At 40.0% G+C, this 19,658-nt stretch overlaps 1 protein-coding gene across 12 annotated transcripts in view; it reads right to left on the reverse strand.

Annotated features, from left to right (window-relative positions):
• Nucleotides 1–19,658, reverse strand: part of TNIK (TRAF2 and NCK interacting kinase) — a 469,288-nt gene that overhangs the window by 154,600 nt on the left and 295,030 nt on the right. For 11 of the 12 annotated variants that reach the window (XM_023737917.1, XM_023737914.1, XM_023737916.1 and 8 more), the window contains one exon: nucleotides 8,901–9,026. In XM_023737917.1, the coding sequence (XP_023593685.1) occupies nucleotides 8,901–9,026 (126 nt within the window). Of the gene's footprint in view, nucleotides 1–8,900; nucleotides 9,027–11,125; nucleotides 13,812–19,658 lie in introns of those variants that run through there. The other variant, XM_023737922.1, reaches the window with a different exon arrangement.

A 19,658-nucleotide genomic window follows, 5' to 3' on the forward strand; every position in this document is an offset into this window, starting at 1 on the left:
CTTTGTTATGCTAACGAGACCATATCAGTGTAGGGTGTATTTTAAGTCAGTCACCTTTGAGATATAAAGAGAGTAGATTAGGCACAGAGAAGGAAGCACAAACAGAAAGGAAGATACAAGCCATTAGAACATCGCCAAGGGACCAAAGAACAGAAGCCAAAAAGAGACAAGGACCTTCCTCCCAAGTCGACAAAGAGAGAAAGCCTTCCCCTAGAACCGGTGCCCTGAATTCAGACTTCTAGTCTCCAAAACTGTGAGAAAATAAATTTCTGTTTGTTAAAGCCACCCACTTGTGGGATTTCTGTTGTAGCAGCACTAGGTAACTAAGACACTCTGCTTCTATCCTTCCCCCTGTCCAGTCTATTCTCAGCTCAGCAACAGAGTGATCCCTTTAATACATGAGTCAGATCACACGACTTCTCCAGTCGGAACACTCCCTAGCTTACCCATCTCACCAGAGCAAGGTGACATCTCGACAATGGCCTTTAAGTCTCTATATGATCTGGTCCCAGGTCCTGTCTCCCTCATCTCCCTCATCTCTCCCTTTCATTCACTCTATTCCAGTCACGCTGGCCTCATGGTTTTTCTGAAAAACACCAGGCCTGGAATGTCCTTCCTCAAGTTAACTACAAAGGGACTTAGACTGACCAGCATACTAATCACTGCAACCCAACCTGCACTCCCCATTACCGTCCCCTGCTCTATCAGGCACTTATTTAGCTTCTAGTATTCTCTGTAATTTTCCTACATATTATGTTTATTGTTTGTGGTCTGTAGCTAGAATGTAAGCTGCATGAATGCCTTCATCAATTTGTTCACTCATGTATCCTGAGCCCCTAGCAGAGTGCCTTGCACCTACAAGTGCCTGATATGTATTTGCTGGATGAATGAATGAACGAGTGGGTGAGTGAATAAACAAACGAGCAGATACACACGCTGACTCTAGGTTCCCAGCATGGGAAGAGTAACTGGCCAAAGCGAGAACTGGAGGGTAGCAACTCATTTCCAGAGTGCAAAACCTCCTGTTGACACCTTGCAGACACCAACAGGCTTGCTGCTTTCCCCAAGTACCAGTCTGAAAACGGACTGCAGGTTTTGTTCACTAAAAAAAAAAAAAAAATTCCAGTGCCTTTCACAGAATATCAGGCCAAGCTAAACCTTCATGTTTTAGGATGTATCATTTTAGCCCTGCGTCAGACATTAAGGAGCTTCGAGACACTGGGAGAGTTAACTGACTACACTTGTTGTTGTTAGGTGCTGTCGAGTCAGTTCCGACTCATAGCGATCCTGTGTACAACAGAATGAAATACTCAGTGGTCCTGCGCCATCCGTAGGATGACTTCACTAGGACCCAGTAAAATAAATGACAACTAATTTTTCTTTCAGCTGTAAAAATCTCAGAATTAAAAAAAACTGAAAATGAGTCAAGCCCTGACTGACCACCCACTTCTTCAACCAAGACTTGGAAATAAATATACAGATTTTAACAGTTCAACCTAACAAGAAAATCAACTGTCTTTTCTTGCCCATCTCAAGAAAGAAATGACAATAAATGTTAGCTGTGACTGATCTAGAACTAATTGTTACTATCTCAGGTGACAAGCTTGAAGGTTATTCCAAAGCTACAGAAATGCTTTCTTTTAATTTGGAAACATAGCTCAGAACAAATGAAAAACCTTTCTATAGATAGCATTAAAATACATACCATTGTCTACTTGGCATCTGCTGCAGCTTAAGGCAATACAGGGTCACTGCTAAAATGCTAGACTTTTAACAATCTAGAAGTCATATGGGAACACAGACATCCCAAATCGTGCCACCTCATCAGATCCTGTGGAACCTGAACTCTCACAACAGAACTCTCAAAAGTACCTGTAGCAACCAGACTTGTATCAATTGTATCATTTTCATTCACAAAACATTTATTTGTCAACGTCACGTGCCCGGCACCTTCTTAGTGCTGAGGAGGACGCTGACATGCAAAGAACACACTTCTTGTCCTCAGAGAACTGACTGTCCAAACACAAGGCGAAGACAGCCCAGTGAAAAGCAACAAAAAAGAAGCAACAGCAGGAGTGGTTCAGGTGTGAGACTTAAGAGAAAGATAAGAAAAAGCAGACACGAAAAAGAAAAATGTGTGAAAAATTAAATTACTGAGATTACTACCTAGAAACGAACATCTTCAATGCTACTGGTGTGCTTATCCTAGACATCCCTACATGCCAATATATGTGTGTGTACGTATATATATAAAATATATATTTTTTCCCTTTTTCTTTCTTTATTTTCAGAGAAATAAAAAAATACTTTATCTAATTATAGTCTTTAAAAAAAGAACATTATAATTGTTAATGTTTGTCCATTTGTAAATATAGAGCTATGTCATTTTAATTGCCTACGTAGTGTTCCTTAACGGGTGTAACAATTTACTTAAGTGATTTGCATTGGTTAACTTGTACATACAACTTTATTAGCTACCCAAATATTTATTTCCTGCAAGCGAAATACTGGGTAAAATGGTATGCACTTTTTTGTGGAGATATATATATATATGTAATTCCAATTGCCCTTGTACCAACGTCCACTCCCATGAACTATGGGTGTGAGTGTCCACTCTGGGTAGATTATTTAAAAAACAAACAAACAAACAAAAAATTCTTGGTCAATTGAAAGAAATCTACAAATGCAATGCAATCCCAATCCAAACACCAACAGCATTCTTTAAAGAGATGGAAAAACTAATCATTAACTTTATATGGAAAGGGAAGAGGCCCTGGATAAGTAAAGCACTATTGAAGAAAAAGAATAAAATAGGAGGACTTGCACTACCTGACCTAAGAACCTAATATACAGCTACGGTAGTCAAAACAGCCTGGTAATGGTACGAGGACAGATACATTTACCAATGGAACAGAACTGAGAACCCAGATGCAAATCCATTCACATACGGTCACCTGATCTTCGACAAGGGCCCAAAGTCCATCAAATGGGGAAAAGATTCTTTTTAACATATGGTGCTGGCAAAACTGGATGTTCATCTGCAAAAAAATGAAACAGGACCCATACCTTACACCATACACAAAAACTAATTCAAAATGGATGAAAGACCTAAATATAAAACCAAAAACTATAAAGATTATAGAAGAAAAAATAGGATCAATGTTAGAGGTGCTAATACACAGCATTTTCAGGATAAAACCATAACTAGCAACACACAAACTCCAGAAGATAAGCTAGATAACTGGGATCTTCTAAAAATTAAACACTTCAAATGCTCATCAAAAGACTTCACCAAAAGAGTGAAAAGAGAACCTACAGACTGGGGGAAAAAAAAATGGCTATGACAAATCCAACAAAGGTCTAACCTCTAAAATTTACAGGAAAATCCAACATCTCTACAACAAAATGACACATAATCCAGTTAAAAAAATGGGCAAAGGAAATGAACAGACACTTCACCAAAGAAGACATTCAAGCAGCTAACACACATGAGGAAATGCTTGGGATCACTAGCCATTAGAGAAATGTATATCAAAACCACAATGAGATACCATCTCACCCCAGCATTACTGGCACGAATTAAAAAAAATAGAAAATAACAAATGTTGGGAAGGCTGCAGGCAGATTGGAACTCTAATGCACTACAACCGTTTTGGAAAACAGTATGGTACTTCCTTAAACAGCTAGAAATAGAAATACCATATGATCCACCAATTCCACTCCCAGGAATATATCCTAGAGAAATAAGAGCCATCACACGAACAGACATATGCACACCCATGTTTACTGCAGCATTATTCACAATAGCAAAAAGATAGAAACAACCTAGATGCCCATTAACAGATGAATGGATAAACTATGGTACGTACACACAATGGAATACTATGCAATGATAAAGAACATGATGAATCTGTGAGGCATCTCACAACATGGATGAATCTGGAGGGTATTATCCTGAGTGAAGTAAGTCAATCACAACAGGACAAACATTGTATGAGACCACTACTATAAAAACTTATGAAAAGATTTACACACAAAAACAAACAACATTTGATGGATACAAGGAAGGGGAGGAGTAGGGACGAAAAAACACTAAATAGCAACAGATAACTTTGGTGAAACGCCTTCAGTGCAGCTTGGACTTCTTCAGTACCATCGGTTCCTGATCATATGTTACCTCCTAAAATGGTTGAACATCGACCAATTTTTTTTTGGTATACTGACTGTGTATTCCTTCCATCTTCTTTTGATGCTTCCTGTGCTGTTTAATATTTTCCCCATAGAATCCTTCAGTATTGCAGCTTGAGGCTTGAATTTTTTTTCAGTTCTTTCGGCTTCAGAAATGCTGAGCATGTTCTTCCCTTTTGGTTTTCTATCTCCAGGTCTTTGCAAATGTCATCATAATACTTGGCGAAAAACAAGGCTCCAGGAATTGACGGAATAACAATTGAGATGTTTCAACAAATGGATGCAGCGCTAGAAGTGATTACTCGTCTATGCCAAGAAATTTGGAAGACAGTTACCTAGTCAACTGACTGGAAGAGCTCCATATTTATGCCTAATCCCAAGAAAGGTGATACAACCAAATGCAGAAATTATTGAACAATATCATTATTATAACATGCAAGCAAAATTTTGCTGAAGATCATTCAAAAGTGGCTGCAGCAGTACATTGCCAAAGAACTGTCAGAAATTCAAGCAATTTAGAAGAGGATGTGGAGCCAGAGATATCATTGCTGATGTCAGACAGATCCCGGCTGAAAGCAGAGAATACCAGAAAGATGTTTACCTGTGTTTTATTGACTATGCTAAGGCATTCAGCTGTGTAGATCATAACAAATTATAGATAACATTGTGGAGAATGGGAATTCCAGAACACTTAACTGTGCTCATGAGAAATCTCTACATGGATCAAGAGGCAGTCATTCAAACAAAACAAGGGGATATTGCATGGTTTAAAGTCAGGAAAGGTGTGCGTCAGGGTTGTATCCTTTTGCCATACTTATTCAATTTGTATGCTGAGCAAGTAATCCAGAAGCTGGACTGTATGAAGAAGAATGGGACATCAGGACTGGAGGAAGACTCATGAACAAACAACGTGCATTATGCAGATGACACAACCTTGCTTGCTGAAAGTGAAGAGGACTTGAAGCACTTACTGATAAAGATCAAAGACTACAGCCTTCAGTAGGGATTACACCTCAACATAAAGAAAATGAAAATTCTCACAACTGGACCAATGACCAACATCATGAAAAACAGAGAAAAGACTGAAGTTGTCAAGGATTTCATTTTACCTGGATCCACAATCAACACCCACAGAAGCAGCAGTCAAGAAATCAAATGACGCATTGCATTGGGCAAATCTGCTGCAAAAGACCTCTTTAAAGTGTTCAAGAGCAAAGATGTCACCTTGAGGACTAAGGTGCACCTGACCCAAGCCGTGGTGTTTTCAATCGCCTCACATGCATGTGGAAGCTGGACAATGAAGAAGGAAAACCGAAGAAGAATGGACGCCTTTAAATTGTGGTGTTGGCAAAGAATATTGAATATACCATGGACTGCCAAAAGAACAAACAAATCCGTCTTGGAAGAAGTACAATCAGAATGCTCCTCAGAAGCAAGGATGGCAAGACTATGTCTCACATACTTTGGACATGTTATCAGGAGGGCTCAGTATCTGGAGAAGGACATCATGCTTGATAAATTAGAGGGTCAGTGAAAAAGAGGAAGACCCTCAACGAGATGGACTGACACAGTGGCTGCAACGATGGGCTCAAGCATAGCAACAACTGTCAGGATGGCGCAGGACCGGGCAGTTTTTTGTTCTGTTGTGCACAGGGTCGCTATGAGTCAGAACCAACTTGGCGGCACCTAACAACAACTTTGGTAAAGGGTAAGACAGCACACAATACTGGGGAAGCCAGCAAAACTTGTGCAAGGCAAGGTCATGGAAGCTCCATAGACACATCCAAATTCCCTGAGGGACCGAATTACTGGGTTAAGGGCTAGGGGGGCCATGGTCTCAGAGAACATCTAGCTCAACTGGCATAACATAGTTTACGAGGAAAATGTTATGCATTCTACTTTGGTGCGTAGCGTCTGGGGTCTTCAAAGCTGGTGAGTGGCCATCTAAGATACTCCACTGGTCTCACCCTTTCAGGAGCAAGGGAGAATGCAGAAAATTAAATACACAAGGTAAAGATTAGTCCAATGACTGATGGACCGCAAGTACTACAGCCTCCACCAGACTGAGTCCAGCACAACTAGATGGTGCCCAGCTACCAGCACCGACTATTCTGACAGGGATCAAAACAGAGGGTCTCCGACAGACCTGAAGAAAAATGTAGAACAAAATTCTAACTCACAAAAAAAGACCAGACTTACTGGTCTGACAGAGACTGGAAAAACTCTGAGGGTATGGCCCCTGGACACCTTTTTAACTTAGTAATGAAGTTACTCCTGAGGGTCACCCTTCAGCCAAAGATTAGACAGGCCCACAAAACAAAAGGAGACCAGATGGACACACCAGCCCAGTGGCAAGGACAATAAAGCAGGAGGGAACAGGAAAGCCAGTAATGAGGAACCTAAGGTCAAGACGGCGAGAGTGCCAACATGTTGTGGGGTTGGCAACCAATGTCATAAAACAATATGTGTACTAACTGTTTAATGAGAAGCTAGTTTGTTCTGTAAACCTTCATCTAAAGTATAATAAAAAAAGAAAGAAAAAAAATCTTTGCCAACAGAACAGGTAAGACATGTTATCTAACTCTTATTTTCTTTTGCATTTATTTTATTAGTAAGATTGCATTTTGAAAACATATTTTTTGGTAATTGTTCTTTCTTATTTTGTTAGTTGCTACCTTTTCCTTAATTCAATCTTTCTATTAGTAGTTTTATATTTTTCCTATTGATTTATAAAAACTCTCCATCTCGGAAGGCTACTAAATTCTTTGTTTATCATATAGTAACTATTTTTACCTATGTTAGTTATTTACAGTTTTACTTGGTTTATGACTTCTTTATAATAAGAAATTCAAAAAAAAATTATGGTCATGTCCATCAAAATTCTGTTTTATGCTTTATGCCTTTTTTTGTCACACATCACTCTTTGGAATTTACAATCACATTTATTTTATTCTATGACTTCTACATTTTTAATTTTCACATTTATATCTCCTATACATTTGAGGCCACAACTAAAGTCTTACTATAACTCTTTAAGAACTCACATAAAAATATATAAAATCAATGTGATCATACAAAATGGGTTTATTTACCCCAGGGTACATTTTTATTTTAAATTTGGGATGGGTCTTGTGGGGGAAAAAAATCCTAGCAGTTTCTTCCATTTCAAAAGATTGCAGTACCGCTATCAAATGACATAAAAATTAGGTTAGTTTTCTGAGCTAACATTATTATTTCCTTTTTTGTCACCAATTGCGTTCACTGTACGTTTGCCTCCTCAGCTGGACTGTAGGTATTAAAAGGCATTAAGGGGGTAACTTCTACTCAAGACTGAGCTCATCAAGAAATTGTCCATGAAGTAAGTCATCGCTAGATCTGTAGAGCTTAGCATAGTGTATGGCACATAGCAGGCACTTGACAATCGGTGAATTCTGTGTGTTAGACACTTATTAAAATCTTATAAAAAGGACTAAAACGGTAAGTGGTTAAAAAAGTATTTTTAGAGGCACAATCCAGCAACAACATGTGGTGAAATGAACAGAGGTTCAAAAAAGAAGTGAGAGAGAAGTAAATTAGGTAGGAGGCTACTGCAGGTCTAGGCTTCCTCTGAATGGGCCTACATTGTGTAGGTAGTTATGAAATTGGCAAGGAAGGTCAAACCAAGATAACATCATAAGGTCGGGAAGGCTAAGTGAGTAAAAGATCCAGTGACAGAAACCAGGAAGGTGAGAAGAAGAGCAATCTGGGCAGGGTGGGACAGAGATAGGAGATAATGGTTTTGGTATCAGACATACTGAATTTATGGCATTGGTAGAGCAGCCAATTAGAGTTGTGTGGTAGACTGTCAAAGATACAGGACTGGAACACACTATAGGTAAGTGGACAAAGGGAAGCAGGAAAGGAAAGCAACCTTTACAGGTACTTACACGGGTGGTTTGAGTTTACCCAGAGGTGCCTCAGAAGAAAGATCTGGTGATCTACTTCTGAAAAATCAGCCAAAAAGAACAGAGCACAGTTCTACTCTGACATATATGAGGTCCCGATGAGCTGGAATTGATTCTATGGCAACTGGTATAATGGTATCAGACACGGTGTTAGGTGTTTTACTCATAGAATTGGAATTTAAAGTGCAGAGTCATTTGCACACTAGTGACAGACAGGAGAGAGAACCACAGAGATTGATTACATCCTGGCTCCACCATTTCTAGCCATACAGACCTTGGAGAAGTTTACTTATGCTCTCTGTCAATCTTAGTTTCCTCATCCAAGAAATGAGATAATAATAAGGCCTGCCTCAAAGAGCTGGAATAAATGGCATAATCTACAAATAGTACATGGCATGGTGCCTAATAATGCCTAGCTCAAAGAGCCGGAATAAATTATGTAATCCATAAATAGTACGTAGCATGGTGCCTAAAATTTAATAAAAGTTCAATAAAGGGTCATTATTAGTGGGAAAAAACAGAGAACTTAAACACCAGCTTTGGGAATATTAAGAGATAGAAGAAAGATTCAGAGATATTGAAAAGATGGAGAGATATTTAGGGAAGTGGGAGAAAACCTTGAAAATACAATGTTCCGAAAATCATAACGGCTAAGAGTCTCAAAGAAGTAGCCACTTAATCAAACTCAACCATGGGGACAGGAAAATGGGCCATTTGGACCTGTATGTTCCTCATGTAAGTAAAGCAAATGTAGACACTGCTACATACCCAGAGCTGGTCATCCATGCCTGGTGGGTTCTTTTTGATAAAAGCACCATAGTAAGTAGCAATGTTTCGGTGATGAGAATATTTCTTCAACATGTTAATTTCTTGTTTAATTTCTTCCTCTTCATCCTGTATTAAAACAATAAATATTTTGTCATTAAAATTCATTATCTTTAGTAGGATTCTCCTTTTCATCACCATCTCTGTCAACTAAGTAATAAGTTCTTTCTTAAGGTTTTTCCTTCTATGGTGGTAAATAAGTGAAATTTTTACATATGACTGTAAGGAAAAAGTTTATAAGACAATACATTGACAGTACAAAGGGTCTTCTGTTTGTATAGAAAACAGACATAGCATGCAACCTGTCGGACAAAACACCTCATCCCTTCATCTCGTTGAGGTCAAGGTAAACAGATATTGAGATAAAATTCACCCCAGGCCTCTGGGAACGATGTCCATAAAAAACCCAAACTAGTTGCTGTTGAGTCAATTCTGACTCACTGCAACCCTATAGGAAAGAGTAGAACTGCCCCATAGGGTTTCCACTGGGGAGCCCTGGTGGCACAGTGGTTAAGAGCTCGGCTGCTAACCAAAATGTTGGTAGTTCGAATCCCCCAGTCACTCCTTGGAAATCCTATGGGGCAGTCCTACTCTGTCCTATAGGGTTCCTATGAGTCGGTATCAACTTGATGGCAAAGGGTTAATCTTTCATGGAAGCAGACTGCCACATCTTCCTCCGGCGGAGTGGCTGGTGGGTTCAAACGACCGACCTCTCCATTAGCAGCTGAGCCCTTAACCACTGGGCCACCGGGGCTTCTTCTTTGAAGCCTATTTTTACTGAAGTACCTGACTGAACAGGATGAAAGGCAAGTGGGAAAGGGAGCAGGATAAGTTCTGAGAAAGTTCACAAAGCAAGAGTACCCACCTCACCTTCAGGAAACTAAACATGAAAAGAAAAGGGGAAATGTGGGGGTGCCATAAAACTATCCTACAGAGTAAGGTTTTTTTTTAAAAAGAATTATTTACTTTGCATTCATTCTGAGTTTCAATTTGGAATTTACCAACGTGGGCCATTTTAGAGGTTCTATTGGTGGAGAGTGTGTATTCTTCCATGATTTTTTTTTATGATTTTTATTTATTTTTAGTCTTTATTTTTTAGAGCAGTTTTGGGTTTACAGAAAAATGCAGAAAGTACAGAGAGTCCCCATACACCCCTTCCCCCTGCACATTATTTTTCCTATTAACATCTTACATTCTCATGGTACATTTGTTACAGGTAATGAACTGATATTGATTAATTAAAGTCCTTAGTTCACATTAGGGTTCACTTTTTGCGTTGTACAGTTCTGTGGGTTTTGATAAATGCTTCATGTCATGTGCCACCATCCCAGTATCAGACAGAATAATTTCATGGCCCTAAAAATGCTCTGCACTCCACCTATTTCATGATTTTTATCTTAATAAATGTATATATTATCTGCTGGACTGAAAAATAGTATTTTATTTTTGAGGCTAGTGGGAAAAGCTTCTATTCCAGGATCATTGTTTTAGACACAGCGGTAGCAATGACCATATTTGAGTGTAAGAAGTTACATTACCATGACCTGAAAGACCACCCACTGTGTGTCCCTGTCAGCACCCCTCACCCTCATCTTCAGAAGACTCCTTCCTGTGTCTCCACATTCCGGGCCCTTCTGCAGTCTCCCATCCCTGTTCCCTGATCTTCTTCGCATAATTTCTACTCATCATTCCTGACTGAGTTTAAGTGACACTGCCCAGGGATGCCTTCCCTAATTCTCTTAGGCAATGCCAAGTCCCCTGCTACGTCTTGTCACAGCCCCTACACTTGCCCTTAACATTCTCATCATATTTGTTGGTATGGTATGAAGCAGGGGTCATACTGTGCCATACTGCCCTTTTAGCTGTCTCTCTTTTCCATGAACTGGAACCTCTCCTCTGCCTTCTGATCTCAGTTCCAGTGTCCCTTCCCTGGAGAAGCTTCTCTTCTACCTGACTTGGTGCTAAACCCTGCGAATCCTCTTGTGTCTTTGCCTTTGTCACACCTATCAGAATTGAAATCTACATATATCTGATGATTTGATTAAAGTCTCTCTTCCCTATCAGTCCACAACAACCATTAACACAGGAGTCCTGCCTGCTTTTGTTTCTTATTACATCCCTAGCATCAAGCAAATTGGTGTGAATAAATTGAATAAAAGAATGAATACCTGCAAAGGGCCCAACCACTGAGGGCAGCATGGTGATGCTTACGAGAAACTGTTAAAAATAGGATGAGGAGAGCGGTGAAATGCTGACATTTGCTGATCACACAGAAATAATTCTAAGTAAAAAAACAATGGAGATTTGCAAACATAGGGGAATTAAAACATGTTACATATTACATGGCTTACCTAAGTCAAAGACCAGGTAACCATCTCATAATAGAACTCATGATTTGGGATGCTGAGCTAAGGGGAAGCACATGGCCCTAACAGTGAGGAAGGGAGTGGAGTGGGTGAGGGGCTAGGATGTGACTGGGGGGCAGAGGGATGGCACACTGCCCACCAATGTACTCTTCCCTGCATCTCTCAGAAAGTGTCCACACCTTCCCCACAGGCCTAAGAAGAGACTGACCTTCACAGACCTACAACTGCCAGGTTCACACTCGTTGAGGGGTCCCTGCAGTGTACCTCAGATGTCTTACTATGGTGCATATTGCTATTTTAAACTCACCACATAGGGTCAAGTAATTCTGGATGGATGTAGAATATGAGCGAATGTACTCTGGGGAAGCCTAAATAGAAGGGGAGAAAACAAACCTAAGGGTTTCTGTGAGCAGGACGGCACTCACAGCTGCTTAAAGAGGCAGCCACGTGAGGTAATAGACACCGATCACTCTCCAAATGCAGCCAGTCTCAGCTTTAGTCATTCTTAGTGGGAATTCAGGTGGCCTCCACAAGTATTCACTGCCTGCCTGTTACCAAAAGCATGCTTGGTGACGTGGGAGAATTAGAGAGGGGAAAAAACTGCCTAAAAAAAGCTTACCATATCATTAACAAAATAAGAACTTATGAAACAGTTAAATAACAGTGTAATTTAGTATAATTAAATCCAAAATAAATACAATTAGAAGTCAGAATGAAGTCAGCGCATTTTCCATCATTCTGCAAAGGTAAACTGAGGCAACATGGTGATGAGGAAATTGTATGCACTGAGTTTAGGAACAGAAGGATGAAGGGGGGCAGGTGGGGTGCATGTTGAGTTTGGGCTCCACCCCTTTCCGGCTACAAGATCTTGGGAGAGTAACCTATCTTTTTGGAGCCTAGGTTTTCTCACCTAAAATGAGATACAGATATTATAATAGTATTATTATATGTCTCAGATTTTTGTGATAATTAAATGAGGTATGTGGGAGTTATAAAAAGTAATAAAATAAGCATGATTATTAATCTTCTCAATGAAAAAAATAAACTTTATAAAATATAGAAGAGTAGGCATTTAAGTAATCTGAATTTGGGATTTAAATGGCACTGTTCCTCAACACAATTATGGAATCATTATGGGTCATAATTATGTAGCTGTAATACAGAACCTATAGAATCTTCCATGGTCTTGAGAGTAAGCATGCAATTTATCAGGCCTCTGGGGCTACTATTCATTCTGATTTCTAGTATAGGGCAATGATGGCAGTAGGTTATTCAGTGAAACTGAAACGGAAGCACTTACCAGTGCTACAAAAACTCACTTAACCATGTCACATACAGGCCACCCTCTCACAATATGGCTCATTAAAAGAGATGAGTTAAGATGCTTTCAAAAAGACAAAGAGAACAACACTTATGGCTAGAATTAGACTTGAAAGGTATTAAGGGAAAAGACTTCTTCTATTCTGTAAATGAATCATTACTGTGTCTTAAGTATTGAACAGCACAGGGATCAAGCTCATTGGCAAGCTAATGGCCACAGAATCATTAAAAAAAAAAAAAAAAAGTAGTGGTGCCAAATTGTCACAGATTTAAAAGGAGGGTAATTTTAATAAGCAGAGTCTGGTACTTAGGAACAGCCATTACTTCAATGAGAAGACTTCATATCTAGTCAAAGCTGATTTATTATGTACCCTTAGGCACATCACTTAAACTCCTTGAATGTCAGTTATTTTTACCTATAAAGGGAATAAGAATGCCTATCTAAGCCAACTCTCAGGGCTTAGAAATCATTAAGTGTTTAAACATACCCTTAGTATCAACATAAAGAAGATTAGTTCCTTTCTTCAAGATTATTGGAGTTTATTTATTGCTTAGTGTTTGTGGTGGAATAAAAAAAATGGCCACCATATTTGGCAGCCTCCTTCCTCTAGACCAAGAGTCCATTTCTCTTCTCCTTGAATCTGGGCTTAGCCATGTGACTTGCTTTGGCCAATGGGACATCAACAAAGGTGATGTAAGCAGAGACTTGAAAAGTATTTGTGCATTGGGGCTGCTCTCTCTTATTGCATGCAGGGAACCCTTCCCCACCATGTGAGAAGCCATGGCTAGACTCCCATAAGATGAGAAACAATGTGAAGAGACTGATGCTTCCAAATGCAAATAAATGTATAATTCTAGTAGATGCTTTTAAGCAATTAACTACCTCTGATGATGACATCATGATCATGACCTTGGTCCTAACATATAGCCAAAGCCACCATTATGTAATGCTCACTATGTACCAAGGGCTGTGCCAAGAGCTTTATTGCACTATATTATTTAATACTCAAAACAGCTCTATGATATAAGTGCTTATAATGAGCCTATTTACAGCAGAGGAAACTGAGTCTCAGAGAAAAAACTTGCCATCGAGTTGTTTCCAACTCATAGTGATGCTACAGGACAGAGCAGAACTGCCCCCACAGGGTTTCCAAGGCTATAAATCTTTATGGAAGCAGACTGCCACATCTTTCTCCCATGGAGCAGATGGTGGGTTTGAACTGCTAAACTTTGGGTTAAGCAGCTGAGCACTTAGTCACTGCACACCAGGGCTCCTTGAATCTCAGAGAGGTTAAGCAATTTCCCTAAGTTCACTCATATTTTAATGTTAGCGCTAAGATTTAAGCACAGATCTGTCTGACTTCAAAGTCAGAACTCTTAATTCTATACTAAAAAACAAAAACAAAAAACAACTCTTAGGAGAAGGGCAATTACCCCAAGGTGACTAAAACCAAAGATACTAATCATGAAAAAAAAAGAGTTTAGAAGCATCTTAAGGCAGGGCTGAAGAGAAACTTGCCTTTGGTCCTCCAATTAAAGAAATTTGTTAGCATACAATAATATTTGCTTATGAATTATTTCAGGGACTAAAGGAGGAATTTTAAGTTGCATATTTATGACACAGGGGAACACACTTTTAGCATTTCCAATATGCCAGGATTTTAAAACAAAATTAATAAGATGTTTAATATTACGGTGCTCTGTAACAAAGAGTTTGCCAGACATTTAACTCTCAATCTATGGAACAGAAATAAACCATGTAATTCCTATAGCAATCGAAGGGACTGGTCAGTTGGAACTTTCGAGGGAAGTATGAGGTGTCCGAACTCATAAATGCCACTACCCCCTAGATGTGCAGACATCACACGTGCACTAGATGTGCAGACACCAGCTAGAACCATGTCTGCTCCTGCTCACTGGTCCTGCCTTCCTAGCAGCTGTGGGCTTTAGGGGAGGTGTTTGTGTTAACTTATAAATCATTTTCACCTTCACGTTTGACTGAATATGATAAAAAGTTGAAGACAATTTATTGTTAAAGGATCATAGAACATTAAAATTTGAAGGGATCATAGGTATCATCTAGGATGTGCTTTTAAGAAAAAAAAAATTATACCAGTGAAATCCTTCCTCCAACAGAAAGTATATTTATGATGCCAATATATAACAGATATAAACTAGATTTTTTTATAAGTAAGCATATTTTTATAAGTTTAACTATGTAATATCAACTTATAAAGTTAAGCAGCAACAACAAAAAGGTTGTTTCAGTGAATACAAAATAAAATTTATGAATGCAATATCTTACTAATTTTCCCTTTTGTTTTGGTCCCAAAGAATAGAGAAAATCTACATTTCCTAAGACAAGTAGTTGTAAATGATAACAGTTATTGCAAAGAGCTTGCCTTGCAATTTCAGTAGGATATTCAAATTAAATGGCATCCCATACAAAAATGTGTACAAATTAGCAGGCTGGCATTTCCTAGTGCATTCAAGGTTGGTATACAACATACAGTTTGAGGTTTGTTTTTTTAGAATCACAGTTTATTAAATGTTTAAATATATTAAAAATTAAACGAGAATCAAGCATTGTATCAAGGTGGGGTTCTACAGCTGTGATCTATATTTTTACAGGTCCAAACTGGTTAAAGGACTTGTCTAGGCCTCACCACTTCATTGCAGCATTGATAGAACTCACACTATGGCACTAAATTCTACAGGCAGCACCTGGATTTGCTACGTATGTTAACCCTAAGCTAAATAAATTCATTCCACCAAGATTTATTAGGCACCTGCTATATACCAGGCATGATGCTAAGTGCTAAGAATATAGTAATGCAGCAATGGGCATAAAGAGATTCAAGCTCCGCCACGATAAAAATTAATATAGCCTAGTGAAGAAAATAATTACACAAATCAAATAATCATACAAATATATATAAAACTGTTACCAAGAGAGGTATGCGGTAGCTGATCTAATTTGGGGATCAGCCCTGAGAAAACCAAATTTGAGCTGAGTTCCAACAGCTGAGTAAGAGTTATCTAGTTGGAGAGGAAGAAAGAGAAAGTATGATATGATGTGATTGGAGAAGGAACAGTTTTCCAGGCAGTTACAACTGTTTGCAAACGCCCTGTGGCTGGAGGAGGAATGTCTTTGATGCCCTGGACAGAAAAATGAGAAACTGTCTTCAAGAGCCCTGGTAATAATTAGAACAATAAGAGCATACACTAAACACCCTGTTCTAAATATTGTTCTCAACGCTTTGTAAATAACTGTTTTTAATTCTCACACTAACTTTATGAGAGAGATGGTATCATCCACATTTACAGACATGGAATAAGGGAAGATAAAGTATTTTGCACAGGGTAGGAGAGCCATTAAGTGTCAAAACTAGGATACACCCTAGATGAGCTTGAATTTCCAGTGTTGAATGTGCTCGACTGTAAACTGAAAGGTTGGAGGTTTGAGTTCACCCAGAGGCAATTCGGAAGAAAGGCTTGGTGATCTACTTCCAAAAACTCAGCCATTGAAAACTCCACTCCATGAAGCACAGTTCCACTCTGAGAGGGCATGGGGTTGCCATGAGTCAGAATCGACTTGATGGCAACTGGAACTGGTATCTTTACTATGAGGCTAACCTTCTCTCTCTTACTATGAACAGGTGCCCCTTAGAGGCACATATACCAAAAGTCTGATTACATCTTTCTCACAACAAAGCCTGAACTGATGTATGAGTCCCAAGAAAACATGAGTTTAAAAAAAAGACCCATGTTCAAGTAACCCAGAAGTAAACAGGCTTAATGCTAGCAGTGATGTCATTCATTTGGCTAAAGTTTATCATAAATGAGGAGGTGGGGCCAAGATGGCAGAGAAGTCAGATGCTTCTGGTGGTCCCTCTTACAACAAAGACCCGAAAAAATAAGTGAATTGATTATATATGACAATCTAGGAGCCTTGAATATCAAAGGCAAAGTTGAGGAATCAGACTGAGTGACATGGGGAGGGAGAGACAGTTTGGATGTAGTGAGGAGTTGCCAGACCTGACCCGGCGAGAACTTGAGCCTTTCAGGCTGGATCATCTTGTGGTGCGTGGTGAGGCAGGCAAGCAGTGGCGCTCGGGAGAGTTTTCCACATCTGGAGATATCCAGCAGTAGAGAGTCTACTTGGCCATCCAGAACCAGTGAGAAGCAGCCCTTGATCCACGAAAGGTAAGTACTTACGTTTGGCCTAATGCGCAGATCAAAAACACCTGCCTTAGGGAAAACCTCTCTCCCATTTACCTCCTTGCTCTACGCTGGGTCCAGGACAGCTTCAGCAACTGCAGAGTCCCCTGAGCCATTCTCGCAGCCTTGGAGAGTGAACAAAATAACAAATGGGAAAAAATAATCTGCTGGCTCCCCTAAGCCAGGAATTCAGGGTAGGCACAGCTCCTTTGTCTAGGCACAGGTATAAGGGATCCACAGACTTTGAGTGCCTTTCCCCGTGAATAGACTTGTGTGGGCCCATTTCAACAGCACAGGCCCTCGTTACCACAATACAACAGGGTATATACCGGAAGTCTAACTTCTACAGTTTCAGCTGTGAAGTGGCAGGTTCGTGACATTTGACACTGCTCTGCACATTAAGCAGGGTCTTCACCTACCCAGATCAGGGGCCTGAGGACTCGTGGCTCCACCCATGCCATCTAGCCACCTGTGACAGGGGCCCAAGAATAACAGATGTTCCCCAGTCCTTACAGCCAACATCACTGGCTGCTCATAGTCTGGCTGCAAAACCCACTCACCTACATGATCTAGGGAACAGGGACATGCTTTCCTCCTGGACACTTGGGGGCAGCCGTCACCCCCCTGCCTTGCTCAGTGTGTGACCCCCTGCTGCACCCGGATGCCTGTGCCTATACCAATCACCCAGGCCTGTCTAGGACTGTAGGTGAGAGCCTGTACCACACACTTGCTGGCTGACTACCTGGACACCTGAGCTGAATCCATACAGGAGGAGTGGGTGGACTCCTGGTCTTACATACTTAGTGGCAGGTCTGGCCACCTGGTGGCGGGACATTGGAGCTTCAGGGGCACCAGTGATCGGGCTAGCTCACACAAGCAGCCTATTTGGGCATATCAAAACAAGAAGGTACGACACAGTAAGCAAACATAAAATAAATATAATAACTTTATTGATGTCTCAGGGATAATAGTCAATATCAAATCACATAAAGAGGCAGACCATGATGGCTTCAGCAAGCTCCCAAAATAAAGAATCTGAAATTTTCTAGAGGAAGAAAATTTCTTGGAATTACCATACGCAGAATACAAAAGATTAACATTCAGAACTCTTCAAGAGATCAAGAAGGAAATTAGGCAAATGCAGACCAAGGAATAGAGGAATTTAAGAGTAGACAAGAGCAAAATGACAAATTTAACAGGCTGCAAGAATCCACAGAGAGAGAGCAATCAGAAATCCAGAAGATTAACAATAACTTTTGAGAATTAGACAACTCAATAAAGTTTATCACAAACGAGGTGGCTTATATTCTCAAGAGGCTTAGAACTACAACTCAGGTAACAGCCCATAGGAACAGGAATGAGACTTTCTGATGGTATAAACAGTGTTATTGATAATGTCTTCTCTTTTGGATTTGGCTACAAGAAAAAACAATTACCAGGTTCTCTGTGGCCTGTAAATAGGATTTGTTTTTCCTTTATCTGACTTTCTACCCTTTATATTTTTTCTGGTCTCTTATCCTTACATATATATTATCATTTAATGTTCTTTTTTTATGTTAAAAAAATTTTACTGTACTTTAGATAAAGATTTACAGAACAAATACTTTCTCATTTAACAGTTAGTACACATACTGATTTATGACAATGGTTAACAACCCCAAGACATGTCAACACTGTCCCTTTTCAACCTTCGGTTCCCTATTACCAGATTTCCTTTCCCCTCCTGCCTTCTAGTCCTTGTCCCTGGAGTGTTGTGCCCCATTAGTCTCGTTTTGTTTTATGGGGCTGTCTAATCTTTGGCTGAACGTTGAACCTCGGGAGTGACAACATTACTGAGCTAAAAGGGTGTCCAGGGGCCATACTCTCAGAGTTTCTCCAGTCTCTGTAAGGCCAGTAAGTCTGGTCTTTTTTTGTGAGTTAGAATTTTGTTCTACATTTTTCTCCATTTCTGTCCCAGACCCTTTGTTGTGAACCAGGTCAGAGCAGTCAGTGGTGGTAGCCGGGCACTATCTAGTTGTACTGGACTCAGGCTGGTGGAGGCATTGGTAGTTGTGGTCCATTAGTCTTTTGGACTAATCTTTTCTTTATATCTTGTTTTCTTCATTCTCCCTTGCTCCTGAAGTGGTGAGACCAGTGGAGTATCTTAGATGGCTGTTCACAGGCTTTTAAGACCCCAAAAGCTACTTACCAAGGTAGAATGTAGAACATTTTCTTTATAAACTGTGTTATGCCAATTGAGCTAGATGTTCCCCGAGACCATTGTCTTAGTCATCTAGTGCTGCTCTAACAGAAATACCACGAGTGGATGGCTTTAACAAAGAGAAATTCATTTCTTCACAGTAAAGTAGACTAAAAGTCCAAATTCAGGGCGCCAGCTCCAGGGGAAGGCTTTCTCTCTCTTGCGGCCTTCTCATCAAAGTTCTCCGAGACAAGGAGCTTTTCGGTGCAGGGACCCTGGTCCAAAGGACGCGCTCTGCTCCCAGCACTGCTTGCTTGATGGTATGAGGTCCTTGACTCTCCACTTGATTCCCTTTCCTTTTATCTCTTTCAAGAGATAAAAGGTGGTACAGGCCACACTCCACGGAAAATCCCTTTACATTGGATCAGAGATGTCACCTGGGTTAGGGTGGTATAACAATCCCACCCTAATCCTCTTTAACATAAAATTACAATCACAAAATGGAGGCCAACCACACAATTCTGGGAATCATGGCCCAGCCAAATTGATACACACATTTTTAGGGAGACATAATTCAAACCATGACACCATGGTCCCCACAGCCCTCCACCCAGT

The sequence above is a fragment of the Trichechus manatus genome, unplaced genomic scaffold (assembly GCF_000243295.1).
Source record: "Trichechus manatus latirostris isolate Lorelei unplaced genomic scaffold, TriManLat1.0 scaffold00110, whole genome shotgun sequence".
NCBI classification, from domain to species: domain Eukaryota; kingdom Metazoa; phylum Chordata; class Mammalia; order Sirenia; family Trichechidae; genus Trichechus; species Trichechus manatus.